General features: G+C 45.7%; 1 protein-coding gene across 1 annotated transcript in view; it reads right to left on the bottom strand.

The window, feature by feature from the left end:
* Positions 1 to 2,175: 2,175 nt before the first annotated feature.
* mmp15b (matrix metallopeptidase 15b) overlaps positions 2,176 to 16,685 on the bottom strand; it is a 33,381-nt gene continuing 18,871 nt past the window's right edge. The window contains exons 5-10 of the mRNA XM_020655978.3: positions 15,293 to 15,454; positions 15,006 to 15,202; positions 11,094 to 11,232; positions 7,430 to 7,580; positions 6,320 to 6,438; positions 2,176 to 5,054 (exon numbers count right to left, since the gene is read on the bottom strand). Coding sequence (XP_020511634.2) covers positions 4,540 to 5,054; positions 6,320 to 6,438; positions 7,430 to 7,580; positions 11,094 to 11,232; positions 15,006 to 15,202; positions 15,293 to 15,454 — 1,283 coding nt within the window. The 3' untranslated portion in view covers positions 2,176 to 4,539. The remainder of the gene's footprint in view (positions 5,055 to 6,319; positions 6,439 to 7,429; positions 7,581 to 11,093; positions 11,233 to 15,005; positions 15,203 to 15,292; positions 15,455 to 16,685) is intronic.

Consider the following 16,685-nt stretch of genomic DNA (forward strand, 5'->3'; position numbering starts at 1 on the left):
TTTGAATGTGAATATGATTTTCCTGCTGCCTCTGACAGGTACAGGGTTTTTAAAGTGGATCCTTTTGCAGCTTTTAAATGTTGCTTTGATGGATCTAAAAACAGGCACTGGACCTTGGCATGGACTGGTTATCGAAGCCAGAAGAGAGGGAGGGAGGTGTGGTTGTGAAAGACAATCATGTGTTTGTGTGTATTAGGGAGAGAGAATAGGGGGAGGAGAAGAGAGAGAGAGAGAGAAGGCCATTGTTGTGATTATGATCCCCTCGGGGCTCAGAGGGCCGGGCTGAGTATGTGGAGGGGAGGGGACAGAGAGAGAGAGAGAGAGAGAGAGAGAGAGAGAGAGAGTGGGAGAGAGAGAGAGTGGGAGATTTACAGTCAGACAACAGGCCTCTCTTATGGAGAGGAGAGCTGATTAGCTGAACACACACACACACACACACACACACACACACACACACACACACACACACACACACACACACACACACACACACACACACATCAATCAGCGCTGACAGATTTCTTCCTAAAGCTTACAACACTCTACCCGACGTCCTGAGACGCTGATACTAAACTCAGAGCGTCCGCGTCACAGAGAGAGAGAGAGAGAGAGAGAGACTCTCAAACTGCAAGCAAAGCAAACTCAGGTGCACTCGACTTTTTCAACTCTGAAGTGGTTTTTCTCGAGCTTTTGAAGTGGTTAACTCCCTGTGGACTCTGCGTGGAGGTTACAGAGGAGAGGAGAAAGAAAAAAGGTGTTGATGGAGAAGAACTCCACAACGTTTTGTCAAGTGCAATGAGTCTGCGTATTCAAAACCCTGTCCAGAAGCAGAGGGGAGAGGAGAGGAGAGGGGGGAGGAGGAGAGGAGAGGGGGAGGAGGAGAGGAGAGAGAGAAGGGAAGGAGGAGAGGAGAGGAGAGGAGAGGAGAGGAGAGGAGAGGAGAGAGAGAGGAGAGGAGAGGAGGAGGAGGAGAGGAGAGGAGAGGAGAGGAGGGAGGAGAGGGAGAGGAGAGGAGAGGCGAGGAGAGAGAAGAAGAGGGGGGGTTGGGTTGCTTTTAACGCTGATTAGCTCTGTCCGCCAACCCCCCCCCCCCCCCCCCATGACCCTGATGATGAGGAGGTGAGTGATGGACACTGGACACCGTTTCCTGGGCAACCACTACATCGACTGGCCACAGATCAATCTCCAGACGTCTTCTGATGGCCGATTATGCTCTTTCTTTTCTTCCCTTTCAGTGAGGTGTTCTGTTAACTTCACCTCAAGCTGTCCTCACCTGACACACACACACACACACACACACACACACACACACACACACACACACACACACACACACACACACACACAACTCAGTATGTGTCTCGTTTGGAGTCAGAATGATACTCATCACTTATATTTAGTTTTTTTTTCCCACTAGTGATATCTTGAAATAAGATGAGTATCTGGACTTGTTGAGTAAATGTGGTTTATATTAAGTTTCATGACTCAAAACGAGACAAATACGAGCAATACATTGACCGGGTAAAAAAACAACAGGTCTGTCTCAACGATTTCCTCATTTCTTTCCCAGTTCGGCGTTCTTTCTAAAAATAGTTTGTTAATCCGGGTTAATGATTCAAATCTCATTGGATCAACCATATTGAACCCTAACAGCTGATTGAGTATGCAAGGCTTTAAAGACATGTCCACTGGGTACAAACACAACTACAAGCACAGCGCTTACAGTCCACATTCCTCGGACCATGAAAACTCTGACAGCTACTGTAAGCTAAAGTTTCCTCTTGGCTAGCTCTGGTGTTTAGCTAACAGGAGAATTTGGGTCACTGCTGCGAGTGGGAGAGAGCGAGTCAAAGTCTCTCTCTCTCTTTCTTCCCACCCCTCCTTGTTCCTGAGATCCAAACTTTGTGAGCTCAGAGAGAAGAGGTCAGCCCCCCTCCCCCCCTTTCTGTCCACATCTGTGTAACCTGAGCCGTCCTGAGCTGAGCCTCGCTGCTCAGCTTACCTCTTAACGCTCCCTCCGATAAGCTTTTCCTCTCATTCATACGTGGAGCTGCACTCCATGCTCCTCGACCTTTACTCTCTCCTCTGATTCTCAACCTTTTCATTTTGACGGAGCTCACAGTGAGACTCATTTTAAAGTACTGCAAAACAATTTGCAAAACTTTAAAAAAGATATTTTACGAAAAGAACTGTGATTTTAAAGGTCAGACGTTTTGGTTCTTTACTGTTTCTACTGTCTCTTAAAGTAGAGCTGTGAGAATTAATCAGGACTCATTGAAGTCTGAAATTAACCTTGTTTTTGATCGCAATTAATCTCATGTTATTTTTGTCCCTTCAGGCTCTCCGTAGATAGTGGTCCTCAGTGTCTCCCTGTAGTCTCAGTGATGGAAAAGAAGAACACTGCTGCATCTTTGAATGTCTCATTTCACTTTTAACAAACTCTCACACAGTAATATCCACCTTATGACATCACACACTGACCTTATGACATCACACACTGACCTTTTGTTACCGTGAGCTGATTGACGTCCCTTTAGGAACCACTTCCTGTTTATGTGCTTAACTTCCTGTCCTAACCTTACATCTACAGGAAAGGCCTTACTGTATTTCAAAATAAAAGCACACAGCAAGTAAAGCACTCTCAGCTTAAGACGGAAATTGGCTGACAGCCCTACTTTGGCGTTTCTCGACCATTTTACTCCGACCGCTTTGAAAGCTTTGCTGATATTTCTTGAGAATTTATTTTTAATTCGGCTTCTCCATGGCAGCTGTTGGTTTCCGTTCATTTTTTCAAAACATCAAAACCAGCAGAGTCCTATGACTCGATTGAGAGTTGAGAATCATCAACAGTTTTGTCATAGTTACATTATTTCTGCATCCTGAAATGTTGAGCAGCCATTATGAAAAAGGAATCTGAAATGTTTAAACGTGTGGTGTCTTTATTTGTCTCGGCCACACTATCCTCCGTTCCTTCTCTGATGTTGCGAGATGAAAAGGGAGCGGCGTTGTTTTGATTTGGAGAGTTCAGAGTTGAGTTTGGGGGGTCGCGGGGGGTTAACAGCATTTGCACACACCTGCTGTTTTTTAATGAAGAAGGATTAGTGTGAGTTCACATGATCCTGCACGGCCGAGCCCACCCTGGTGCTTACAGCTCCGGCGTGTTTACAGCAGACAGGCTGCAGGTCGTCAATGAGAACGTCCTGTCCAAAACACTCGCCGTTAAAAAACGCCATTAAAAAACTCCACGGTGCATTAGTTACAACGGGCGACTGCTGTGTTGTATCCGTGGTGTTACTTCCTGTTTTTAAAGTTAAAGGCCAGACCTCGTTTCTCTCTTGGTTTATGTCACACAGGAACAATGGCCTCTCTCTCTCTCTCTCTCTCTCTCTCTCTCTCTCTCTCTCTCTCTCTCTCTCTCTCTCTCTCTCTCTCTCTCTCTCTCTCTCTCTCTCTCTCTCTCTCTCTCTCTCTCTCTCTCTCTCTCTCTCTCTCTCTCTCTCTCTCTCTCTCTCTCTCTCTCTCTCTCTCTCTCTCTCTCTCTCTCTCTCTCTGAGGGTCTCGATGTGACGGGGAGAGGACTCAGAGTAAGACTCATAAATAAAGCAAACCAAAGAGATCTCCTCGAAAACTCTGTTTACAGTGAGACGTCTCCAAATAAGGCAAAGACAGAAGGTCGACATGTTGTTTAGCTTTACAGAGTTGATCATTCATCATTCTTGTGATGGTCCTATAGGCCTGAAACTCAGCAGTCCACTCGAGGAGGACTGTGTGATATCAACCATGAGACCTGCTGTTAAAAATCTGATCTTAGGGTGCGCCGGATGGCCTAGTGGTTTTGTTGAGTGCCATTTGTAGAGGGAGTCAGAGGGAGTCAGAGGGAGTCAGAGGGAGTCAGAGGGAGTCAAAGGGAGTCAGAGGGAGTCAGAGGGAGTCAGAGGGAGTCAGAGAGAGTCAGAGAGAGTCAAAGGGAGTCAGAGGGAGTCAAAGGGAGTCAGAGGGAGTCAGAGGGAGTCAGAGGGAGTCAAAGGGAGTCAGAGGGAGTCAAAGGGAGTCAGAGGGAGTCAGAGGGAGTCAAAGGGAGTCAGAGGGAGTCAGAGGGAGTCAGAAATGGGAGAGAGAATAGAACCGGCTTCCTGGTTCGGTAAAAATAATATTAACGACCAAAAAAAGTCACACAAAACAAAAACAATGAGAAATAAAAACACACTGTGCAAACTTCTCTCTTATAAATAGACTACAGTCGACGCATCATAGAGCACCAGGGGAGGTTAGCGTGTGTGTGTGTGTGTGTGTGTGTGTGTGTGTGTGTGTGTGTGTGTGTGTGTGTGTGTACAGTATTGGATCTACTTCCTAAGAGCTGCAGGAGACGGATGAATCACAGGAGGAGGTTTAGATTAGAGGACGTCGTGTCAACAGTTCATTTAAAGGTCATAGTTCAGGGACCCCCCTCATGTAAAGGGTTCAGTGACCCCCCTCATGTAAAGGGTTCAGTGACCCCCCTCATGTAAAGGGTTCAGTGACCCCCCTCATGTAAAAGGGTCAGACCCAGTCCTGCAGCGAGCGCTTGCAGTGCACCAGCAGACGCGGCGCTCCTTTGCTCTGCAGCGTGTTGATGATGGCGTAGATGAGTCCCAGGATGCACAGCACCAGGACCAGCGGGATGGTCACCATCAGGATGTTCATGGTCCGCTCCTCGCTGTCGTCCACCTTCAGCACCACGTCCACCTCGTTGGTGTCTTCCTCCCGCCCCTCCCGGTAGTCCTCGTCCTTGTTGTCGTCCGATCCTTTGCCCGAATCTTTGTCCGTTCCTCCCCGGTCCGTCCCGTCCCGATCTTTGCCCTTGTCGGCGTCGCGTCCCGCGTCCGGGTTGAACGGCGGCACGTTCACATCGGGCTTTTTGCGTCCCGAGTCTGTATCGGTGTCTCTGTCGGGGTCCAGGTCCACGCTGCAGCCCATGAAGTCCTTCAGGATGGACTTAGGGTAGCCCGGTTCGCTTTTCATGCGGTGGTTGTCAAACTTCCAGTACTTGGATCCCTTGTAGAAGAAGGTGTACGCTGCAGAAAGCGGACAGAGTAGACCACGTCAAGTACAAAATCTGAAAATCTAAAATATCTGAACAACATTTGTGGAAAATAACTTAATTTTCCTCATGTCAAAGGTCAGATGAGAAGTTGATATGCAGCTAGATAGTTCTGCTCCTGAACATCTCTGATTTTAAAGATTAAACCTCAGAGCTAGAAAATAGTTGGAAGAAAGGTTGGAAATGTTTCCTTCTTAAGAGTCTTGCTATATATGTTGTCCGCGAGCTAACCGCTGACTAAGGTTCTCAACATTTTAGATACTTCGATGCCTAAAAGCACAGATACTTTTAAAGAAAACCTTCAGATCTTCAGTTACAATTCTGACCCAACGCCGTGCTCCATTCAAATTTACACTTTGGCAAACACGGACGTTTCTCAAGTAATTTTAGCATCTCAAAGTCTCTTATAAACACACAGAGCAGAGGAGGGGGCACTGATCATTAATTAGCAGTAGCTAACTAAGCCTAGCCTTCATCACCTCTTTGTACAGTTTAAATAGATTCCACATGGGTGTGATATTGGTCGCGTTTTGTTGATGAAGAACGACACAGCACGAGCTCCACAGACACTGCTCTCCCTTGAAACCGATTCTCCTCAGTGACGACCTCCAAAGACCGCACAGGGACTGTGACATTCACATTGAAGGCAGTCTGAACAGGGCTCATGTTTCAAAACGTTGCCTAAGTTTTTGTGCAATTTATTCAGAGTTCAGGAGTTAGTCTGCATTCACTGGAAATAAAAAAAAACAATAAACTACCAAATATTTAGGTCCTTTAAATGTCCAGACAGTAAAGTGGCATCAATCCACACAACGTGCCAAATGTCCAAATTACTAAACAATATTTCTTCTACAGGACTTCTTTGTAAAAAAATAATAATTAAAAGTTTAATTAGAAAAACATCTTCTGTTGAAGAGAAAAAATGTGCTTTGGAATTTGATCACAAATCACAAAGAATTCCCTCTAACCCAAAAGCACACACACACACACACACACACACACACACACACCACCCTGTCTTTCTCATTGCACGACCACACCCTGATTCTTTGTTTCAGGCGTGTCTCTGTGTGCCACACACACACACACACACACACACACACACACACACACACACACACACACACACACACACACACACACACACACACACACACACACACACACACACACACACACACACACACACACACACACACACACACACACACAGAAAGCACTCTACTTGTCTGAGCTCACCCCCGTCGTCGCTGAGGAAGGCCCCCTTGGGAGTGGAGGGCACCGACGATCCCCAGACGCTGATTGGTTTGGGGTAACCTCTGTCGGCCAGACGGGACTGCTCGTTGAAACGCCAGTACCTGGAGGAGGAGAACACAGAACGTGTCAGTGTGTGTCGACTGTCCTGAAACACTCACAGAGATGAAGAGGGTAGAGGTCGAGGTGGGCCGACATGCTGTGTGTAAAAGCAGAATCATTTCAACAGACTGGATCCTGAAGCGAGGCCATTCCATCGTTGGGATTATTCCATTCAAAGACGTGCAGTGTATTTATTTTTCTGTCGGTGCGTTCCCCCCCCGGCATGCAGCAGTTTGTTTTCTGCAGCCGTGTAAATCCTGCTCAGTATGCTCGTGTTGTTCACAGGATTTCTGTCATTTCTTGACGCAGAGCTGTGGAAATACAGCTGCTGCTTTTTTGTTTTGCATAGTTTGTGAGTGAGGGGGCGTGCCGTGAATGTTTAACATCGACCCGTCTCACACGTCATTTTATTTATTCTAAATACAGAAACAGGATGTGAAGGTGGACAGACACCCACAGGTGACACCGTCGTGTTAAGAGGCTTCAAACTTTAAAATACTTCAAACAGGGGCGCTGGTGGTGCAGTGGTTAGAGCGCTCGCCCATGTATGGAGGCTATGGTCCTTCAAGCAGGCGACCCGGGTTCAAATCTGACCTGTGGCTCCTTTCCTGCATGTTATTCCCCTCTCTCTCTCTCTGATTTCCGACTCTATCCACTGTCCTATCTCGCCAAAAATAAATAAATCTTAACAAAAATATTTCAAACATCGTTATTTTTCTGAATCAGTGCATCTCTAGTTCAAACAGAAGGAAACACGCCTCATACCAGCAGCTATAGGCGACACACACTATTTTCCTAAAGATTCCTAGATTTCCTAGATTTTGAACTTAAACCCCGCCCCCTGACAAATCAGAGTTTAGTCATCGGGCTCGGCAGCTGGGGTTAGATTTCCGTTTGAGACGCACTGTTCTGCCTTGTCGCAGCTTTGACAATAAAAATACAAAAACACTGGAAACGTATTCATGAAGTGAACAAGCTTTCGGGCTCCGTTACCAGTCTCCTTGGAAGATGTACGTGTAGCCCGACGGCTCCCACCAGATGGCCGTGTCGATTCTGTCGTAGGGAACGTCTTGACCAAAGTCGATCAGCTCCAGCGGATAACCCGGCTCCAGGTTGGCCTCCCGGAAGATCCAGAATCTGTTTCCTGAGGAGAGGAAAGAGGAAAGGAAGCGAGGAGAGAGTGATATTTAATGATCCTTTATGGTGCATTCCCAGCCCACTCCCTCCTTATGGAAATATGGAGATCGTACTGTATATGTCATGTGCACTTGGTCACACCCACGTCCACACACACATTCACACTCTGCTTGTGCACACACCCTTTTTTTTTTTTTTATTCCCTGGCACAGAAAATGTTCAATGATTAAAATGGAATGAGATATAAAAACAGAGAACAATCGGAGAACCAAAACCGGCATTTACACTCTCTTGTAAATTATGTGAATGCTATAAAGATTTGTTGGCAAGCCATCAGAAAAAAAAAACGGAGAGAAGAGAGAACGACATCAGCGACTCAGAGTTTGTAATTATCCGTCAGCGGACTTCTCGCTGAGGGGAAGGTTTGATTGTTTTCACTGTGTCAGACTACGTTCCCGCTGGCAACATTACATCTCTCCTCTTGGCTTCGATCTGCTTTTTTCCCTCCCTCTTCCTCCCCCCCTACACTTCCATCCTCCCATCATCCACCCACCTCCTCCGGCCCCCCTTTGCTCCTCGTTTGAAATCAAAGCTCTCCACTCTGGAGCATCTGGAGAGAAACGAGCGGTGACGCAATGTTTCCCAGGGTTTCCTGCCGCGATCAGCTCTGATGTCAAATCCCATGACTTGTTCTACGACTGCAGCAGAGCGCTTCAGTGATCCGGAGGTCTGATTCCTCCCCTGCTGTGAGACTCTTTGTGTGTCTACAGGGGGACACGTTGGAGGTTTCTATCACAGTTTGGCTCGTTAGGAACAAATACAGCTGTTGGAACGTCTGTTTCATACAAACAGCCGTGTGAGAAAAGTGCACACAAAGTCTTTTTTTCCAGGTTACTGTACTGAGAATTTGTCCGTCTCTGATGTTGCCGTACTTTCCAGCACAGCTGCAGAGTGTGAAAGTCGAATAATCTCTTCGTGAAAGTGTGCAATAAAACAGAAGTTACAAGATTTTCTCTGCATTTTAGTGCTACATAAATACATCCATTCGTGCATCCAATCATAAAGAGAGATAAAGAAATAAAGAAGATGCGGCTGTGCCTCAGTGGTAGAGTCGGTCGTCTCTGAACAGGAAAAGTCTAAGGTTAGATCTCCACATGTCAGAGCCGACCGACCACTCGGCTCACTGAGTGTTTGGAGTCAGTGTGTGAATGTGTCGGTGTGACCTGCGGTGTCTCTGCAGAGTCAGAAGACAAGAAAATAACAACCTGAGCCTGTCAGAGACAAAAACAAGAACTTTTACTGGACGTCCTCTGACCAGGTGTAATATAGCCTACATGGATGACATTGCACATAAGTCAGTTTTCATGGTTGCTGGCTATAACAATCTGCTCAAGCAATTCCAAATATACATGTGCCTACGAGCCATTTAAACCCCTAAATATGTAAAAATAGGGCGGAGAAAAGTGTTATTCAAGCCCGAGTCCATTTACCATTTATTACACTAATGTATCACTTTATGAACATTTCTCAACTAAAAATCTTTGAAATTAAATCCATGAATAATTCAGTCTGACAGCATTCCTGTAATTGATTATTTTGTCCATATTTAACATGTTCACGCTGGATTTAGGGATCTCAACTCTCTCCTCATCGCTCCGCAGGGAAACACTGAGCTGAGCAGCTGGAGAGTGATGATAATAACTTCCATCACAGACAAACGTTGATTGTAATAGTTTCTGTTTTTGTTGTCGGTGTGATTCGATGATGCGGAAAACTTGTCCACCTTAAAAAGAATCAAAGTCAGCTCCTGAAGCATCGCTGACAACGAGGACACTGAGTGACAAAGTCCACGAGACCAAAACCAAAAACCGAAGATTGAGAGGGGACAGCTGTCCTCATGTTGACACAAAGTCGGCTGATCTGATTGGACGATCAACCCAACCTTCCCCTTCCCTTGTGCTCCCAGGACAGCCAGTCCTTCCTTCCTTTTTCCCTCTCTTCTCTCTCCGTCTCTCTTGTTCTTTCTTTGCTCACGGCCGCCAGCCAAGTGTCACACTGAGAGGCTCACCGATGACATCATCACCCTCCTCATCATCATCGACAGCTGCCCCGGAGCGCTCGGAGCCCAATTCTTCCTTTTTTTCATTCAACAACTTTATCCCGAGTTATAAAAGACGAGCTGCTCTCTCACCGTGACTCACGGTGTAAATAACGACCCGTGCTAAAAGAGATTTATACTCGGCGTGTAGAGTACATTATGAGGGCGCTGCTTTCTTCAGGAGGTGGGGGAAGAAATGTTCAGTTTATCTTTAACTTTATCTAAAGATGATGAGAAAAGTCTGTCTTCTTTATGACTGTATTACCGGGCGTCACGACTGTATCGAGGCTGTTCAGAAGAAACCAGATGGTGGATGTTTCTTTATATTCAGGACAGCAAACAGGACGTATTTAAGAGGAGATGTTTATGATTTGAAGCTGCACGGCTTGTAATCTCTTATCAGCAAAGATGAGCTAACATACAGCCACATATGTGAAACAACGATGGTGCATTAGCATGGCAGCGTTATCGGTCGTGTTGGAATGGAAACTGAATCCAGACACTTTCCTGCGTCCTGTACGGGTGGCTGATCAAACGGGAAACGTGTTCTCAGAGTCTGTGGTTGAAACTGGAAGTTAGTTTCATGCTCTAACGTTCAGCCCACTACGCTCTGCCAAAGAAAGGCGTCTGATCCAACCTTCACAACAGGGTCCTAAGACGCTGACTAGACTCTTCTCCTCTGTCGCCCCCCGGTGGTGGAATGAACTTCCAAACTCCATGTGATCTGCAGAGTCCCTCTGCACCTTTAAGAAAAAGCTAAAGACCCAGCTCTTTCATGAATACCTACTAACTTAATGATGATGGTCTCCATATTATTGATGATGATGATGGTAATGACGATGGTTTTTGTTTGATAACGACGACTTATAAGATGGTTTCTATACTGATTAGAGCTCTCAAGAACTGCCCTCAATGTTGTGCTTTGCCTCTGGTCACTTCCTGTCAGCACCTGTGTGTCCAATCAGACTCAAAGCTGATCGTTTGCTCTTACTGAAATTGTTCCCTTTTTTCTAGATCCTTGCTTGTGTTGTTCTTACTCTCTGATGTACGTCGCTTTGGATAAAAGCGTCTGCTAAGTGAATTGTAGAATTGTAGAACTTTTATACACGAGGGGAGGAGTCAGCCGGCCGTCCCGGCGATGTAAACAAAGTGAAGATAGGACTCGGAAAACTCGGAAAACATCACAGACAGTGGGACTCGGGTGTTACACCCATTGTAGACAGTCATGACTCACAGAGTTATTTTCAGAGGATATACTTGATTTATATTATATTAAGTATAAAAAATCACATATAAATCCTTTAAGGTGTCTGAAGAAGAAGAAGGATTCCTAACAATATCAACCCTTTTGGAAAAGGTCACGTCCCTTTATGAACCAGAAACAACCATTTGATCAAACCTCCATCTTTACTTGCTGCTTACCTTTGAAGAAGACGAAGCGGCCATCGTGTCTCTCATAGGCGGCATCGATGTCTCCAGGCAGACCCCTCCAGAAGTGACTGATGGGCATGGGGTAGTTATCCAGCACCCTGTTCTTACGCACGCGCCAGAACCAGCGACCCTGAGAGGACAGAGTGAAGAAGTCTGTTTGAGTGTTTGAGCATCACGTCTTATTAGCAGTTTCACTGTGAAATCCCCCGGCTGCAGACTAAAGTTGTGTACAGTCAGGATTCACTTTTTGTAAGTCCACTGATTTAAAGTTTTCGTTCACTTTGGGGTCGTAATGCTTGAAGGTCATCGTGTCAAACAAACCGAGCTCTGCAGGATAACTAGACCAGAACGTACAATAAACGTGCAATAGTGGAACACCAGCAGGCTAATAATAGTCAGGCTCTGCTCCGGTGGCTTTATCACACCCTCACTGTTAAACACACACTCTCATACTTTTATAGAGAACTCTTGGATTTAATTGTTAAACCATGATGGTAAAAAAACGAGATAAATCATTAAGTGTGCACGTTGTAGTCAGAGCACAGACACACACTCATATCCCTGTGACAGTGAAAGCAGCTCACACAGGACAGCAGACAGATTTACACCCGAGGCCCTCACTCTCATTCATAACCAGGGGAGTCGGGGAGCCGCCTCGTCCTGGAGCGAGTGTAAACGCTAAAACGCTAAAGTGCTGCTTCTTTTTTGGCAAGCACGCCTTGTCCCGTCCTTCACGCAGGACACCCTGGCAGACAGGACGGCGCGGCACAGGACTGGAACAGAATGAGATGAGCTGGCATGAGAACAGGACTGAAACTGAACAGAAAGCATGCTCGTGGATTGTTGTGGTCTTCTTGTAGAGACCAGACTGAGTCTGAACTGAACATATTAGTCGTCAGCTGAGCAGATGTCAGAGTGGGAGGTTCAATACTGAAAGCAGCTCAGTTTGCTCGGCCCGCTTGTCTCCTAGTCCAACACTCTGCTGCTGAGACGTAAATAAATGGACTCTGATGTGACAGACTGCTCCAACTCATACAGTATGAAGTTATTCTTCCTCTGCAAAGTTAACAGCAGAGGAAGAACAATGACAGACTTTTAATGAGTGCAGTTTTCTCAACAGTACGGCAACAACTCCAGATTATCTTGAGGATTTTTTTTAGACAAATTAATCCCCGACCAGGCACTAAAGAAAAACAATTAAACGTGCGAATCATTCACAGAAGATTTGAGCAGAAAACATTTGAGACAATCTGATATTAACAGAAGATACTTGTGTTTTCTAATGAAAGGAGAAGAATCCCCTCCTCCCAATTATTCCCTTAGGGCCCAACTGATAAGTGACATAACCTACCACATGGGCCTCAGACGCCATAGCAACCACAACAGCATTGCCTCCTTCAACAGACCCAGGCTCCTAGGCTAACCCTAGGCTAGGCTAACTACCTACCCTACCACATGGCTCCCCTCCATCTTCTGCCTGCTCCACTTTTAAGAAAACGTGTGCTCAAACAGGCCGTTTGGAGAATTTCCCTTCATGACATCACAAAGGGCAGTAGCCCCTCCCCCAGGTGGGTGACTCTCCCACAGCTAGGTGTTTGTTCTGTCCTCTGACTCTGCCTTCTTACCGTAAACAATAGGACATGGAGCGAGAAAGCACCGAGTACACCCAAGCCCTTCCAGAGAGGGGGCGTTGTCAGACACAGCTCATTTACATATTTAAAGGTACAGACACAGAAACAGCCTGTTCTGAGCAGGGCTGAAATAGAGGGGTTTATAGACATGATCAAATACAGGATCAGAGTGGATTTAGAACAAGAAACTTCACAAACGTTTTGTGGAGCTCTGAGACTTATTTACACTGAAGAAGAGGAGGGGGATATGTGACCTTTAAATTGTTTTGCATATTGTTAATGAAAGAAGAATCAGAAGAACCTGATCACTTAAAAGTATACGGATTTCTTCTGGTCAGCATTCACTTCATTTGTGTTGGATTCATTTGTGTTGGATTAATAACTGCTGGGGGAGTTCAAAGTTAATTTTGGACTCTGATTCATGCTGTTAAAACCAGCTTCCTGACTGTGGATGAAACCCAATAACACTGACACTGCTTGCTAAGATGAAACCCAAGAGCACAGATTTAAATGTTTGACCATGTGCAGCTGCGAAGTGGGATAAGTGCTGGTCACTGTCAGAAACACTCACAGACTCAGATAGGCGATATTCAGAGACTGCTCTTTGGAGGTTTGAGAGGGCAGAGCTCTGTCATCCCCGTCTGCAGTATGACAGTAATGATGCAAAGACAAAAGCCAGAATCAGCTTTTTCCAGCTTTTCATATTCCTTCCCTTGAAATGAGGTTTGGTTGGGGCTGGCTGTGGATGATAATTTGACACTGTTGTACATCACATCCAAGCCTGGGTGTTCTCCGTCTCGCTCCGTCTACAGTCTGCAAACGTCTTTAGTGTGAAAGTTCTGCCAACACTGGACACGTCCTCTGACCTCTCCCACTGCAACACCTCATAAGTGATCTCTGTACCACTGCACCACGTCTACATCTAAACACGTCCTGAAGAGGAGGACATTAAGTTCTGTTTGCTGACAACACAGTGTTTTCAGCTGGTGGTTACGGGTGACAACAATCAGAAACTTTGTCAGTAATGATGAAGCCTGTAGCTGCAAACTTAGACAAACATACTCAGAGTTACAGAGCGCTGTGTTCGATCCCAAAAAAATATAAAAAATGACCCGATCACACAGACATGCATTGAGCTAGGCGAGGCTGCTCAAAGACAACGCCTGAGTGCATCTTGGAAATAATTCTGGGAGCTCCTGCTGCTGTGTGCTCACACGGGCGACCAATCCAACAAGTGGGAAAGAATGGATTTGAGCAAAAAATACTTTTTGAGTTTTTGAGTTCCCAAAAAGTCAAGACAAGAAGGTTTATATGTTACCAAATTCTGTTACCTATTAGTTGGGATAAAAAGGGTAAAAAAAAACTAAATTCATATGGTTGCATGTGCCCAAAAATTTCATGCCACCCCTGCATAAGTCAGTGTCCCAGGTGGGCCACCCCAGTTTAAAAAATATCTGGACACACCCCTGCTTGTACATGAAGACGCCTCCTGTGCTGTTGTCGTTTGACTACACAGCAAACTCTGCAGCCAGAACACGGACGCAGAAAGATTTATTTTTTGTAAAGTTGAAGTCCCAACAAATACTGTTATTAAAATGATGCATGATCTAACTGCTTGTAGTGTTAGTTTTAATAACGTTGAGTATTAATCTTGTGTACATGTTATTTGTGTAAATACAAATGTTCAGTGAGTGTTAAGATGGGTTTTTTTATAGCCCATAGCTTCGACATTAACTGGAGAATTTCCCACTAGAAACTCAGCTACACATATACTTCTTGAAAGCCTCCACAGCAGGCTCAAACACTCCACAGATATAGAAGAACAAATGAGCACAGGGGAGAGTTGCATAATATCAAAAGACATTAAATGGTGTATAAATAATAAAACTCAGCAGCTGCAGCCAGCAGTGAGATGATCAGTGCTGGCCCGGCTCCATCACTCACTGCTGTTTCAGAACCTCGTGAATGTTTTTGTGTGGGTCCAGAGGCTCTTTAAGGAAAACACCTGACCACGCCCCCGCCCTCTTAACAGTGGTCACGCTCGTAAAACAAAAACACACCGGCCCTGCTGGTTTACAATCCACAAGGACCTGATTGAAAACAGACGGCGTGTTGGCCGTTTGTCTCACGCTGATTCTACAGAAATGCATCACTCATTTATTTGGTCAGGATGGTTTCTCTGTCACTGAAGTTCCAAGAAAAGGACTTCAAATAAAGCGAAGTGTAGGTAAACCCGTCTCTATCCTTCATCCTGATTCTTAAACCCGTTTACCTTAAAGACAAACATCTCTCCTCGGAGCATAGCCACCGTGTCGAAGTTCCCCTCACAGATGTTGGGTCCGTAGTGATCCGGTCTTTCTGTGGTCCTGGGGCGGTCTGGATTGCGTGGAGGTGGCTGAGGTGGTCTGGGCTCGGGGCGACGGGGCGTCACGGTGGGCAGGGCCTGAGTTGGGCTGCCGTCTAGTAGACCTTCAGGGTGGAAACAGAGAGGGTGGGTTATGCATCATGACGAAGACAGAGGACGACACTGAGGAATATAAACGGACTGATTCTATCTACCATAGATCTGTTGAATCCCCCGCCGGTCGTCCTCAGGCAGCTGGAAGTTGTCCGTCTCCATCCACTGGTAGAAGGGAGCCATGATGGCCAGCGGGTTGTTGGAGTGCTCCAAGCCGAGGGCGTGGCCCAGCTCGTGGACTGCTACCAGGAAGAGGTCGTTACCTGGATGGATATGATGGAGGAGAGAGAAGAGGTCAGGGACAAGTGCAATAAAAAAAAAACTGTCCGATATCACAGCAACAAAAAATAAACTCCTGGTTTTTTGTTAGGAGTCTGTAAACTGAACACCTTTAAAAAAAACAGTAAGAAAAGTCACAATGAGGGGTTTAAAACATTAACTCTCAACTATCCCAGACATGAGAGTAAGTCACACATGTTCAAATCACAAGCAAGTCTCAAGTCTCAACCTTCAAGTCTCAACCTTCAAGTCTCAAGTCTCAACCTTCAAGTCTCAAGTCAAGTCATATAAAATTCCCAGTTTCCACATTTAAATCAGTTAAGACAGCGGCCATCTTTAAGTTGTGTTTATTAATATAAGCTTATTTATGTGGTACACCTGATACCCTTCTGTTTCTTCTACTACAATTTCAGAGATTATAATAATACTAACAATTTATTTTGCATTTTTCCGGTCATTACAACTCATGTTGTAAGGAGGTGAGACCAGGTAAAACAGTAATTCAAAGCAGTAATTCAAAACACACTTTATGTTATTATGAAGAGTGCTCATTTTACAAACAGGTTCTGCTTATAGGCACGGTATGGATTGCCCGTGTGACCGCGCCCATGCTGCGTGCGCTCCTCCGCAACGCACTTAATCACCCAAAAAAACCTAGCTTCTCCAAAAATGCAAAATAAAAGTTCTAAAAGTAAATTCATTTCAAGTCATCTGTCTCAAGTCTAAGTCTGTTCCTGCAGGGGACTCCAGCGCCCCCTGCAGGAACAGACGGGTGACGTCACTCAGGCATCGTCCAATCATATTTCTCTCCCAGTTATGACGTCTTATAAAACGTCCACAGATTTGACAGATAAACGCTCATGATTGCAGATATGACGCAGCAACATTTCCAACATTTCTAACATTTCTAACCAATCAATGGATGCTGCTGTCCTCCTCGGCACCCGGAGGACACCCCGACAGTCCACAGCTGTGACACACTGACCTCCACATCAACTTCCTCATAGTTCAGAACTGACCACCACAGCCCAGTGAGTTTATCTCTGAAGTAAAGCCAGCATAAATGTGGGTACTTCCCCTCGCTCTATACCTCTTTGTTCCTCTCCCCGTTGCCCTCTGTGAACTTTTAAACTCACTTGTCATTTTTCTCTCCGTCTTAACGTCCCATGCTGATTGGTCAGATATGTGTGTGTGTGACATCATGCTGTTGCAGGA

Source organism: Labrus bergylta, chromosome 3 (assembly GCF_963930695.1).
Source record: "Labrus bergylta chromosome 3, fLabBer1.1, whole genome shotgun sequence".
In the NCBI taxonomy this organism is placed as follows: Eukaryota; Metazoa; Chordata; class Actinopteri; order Labriformes; family Labridae; genus Labrus; species Labrus bergylta.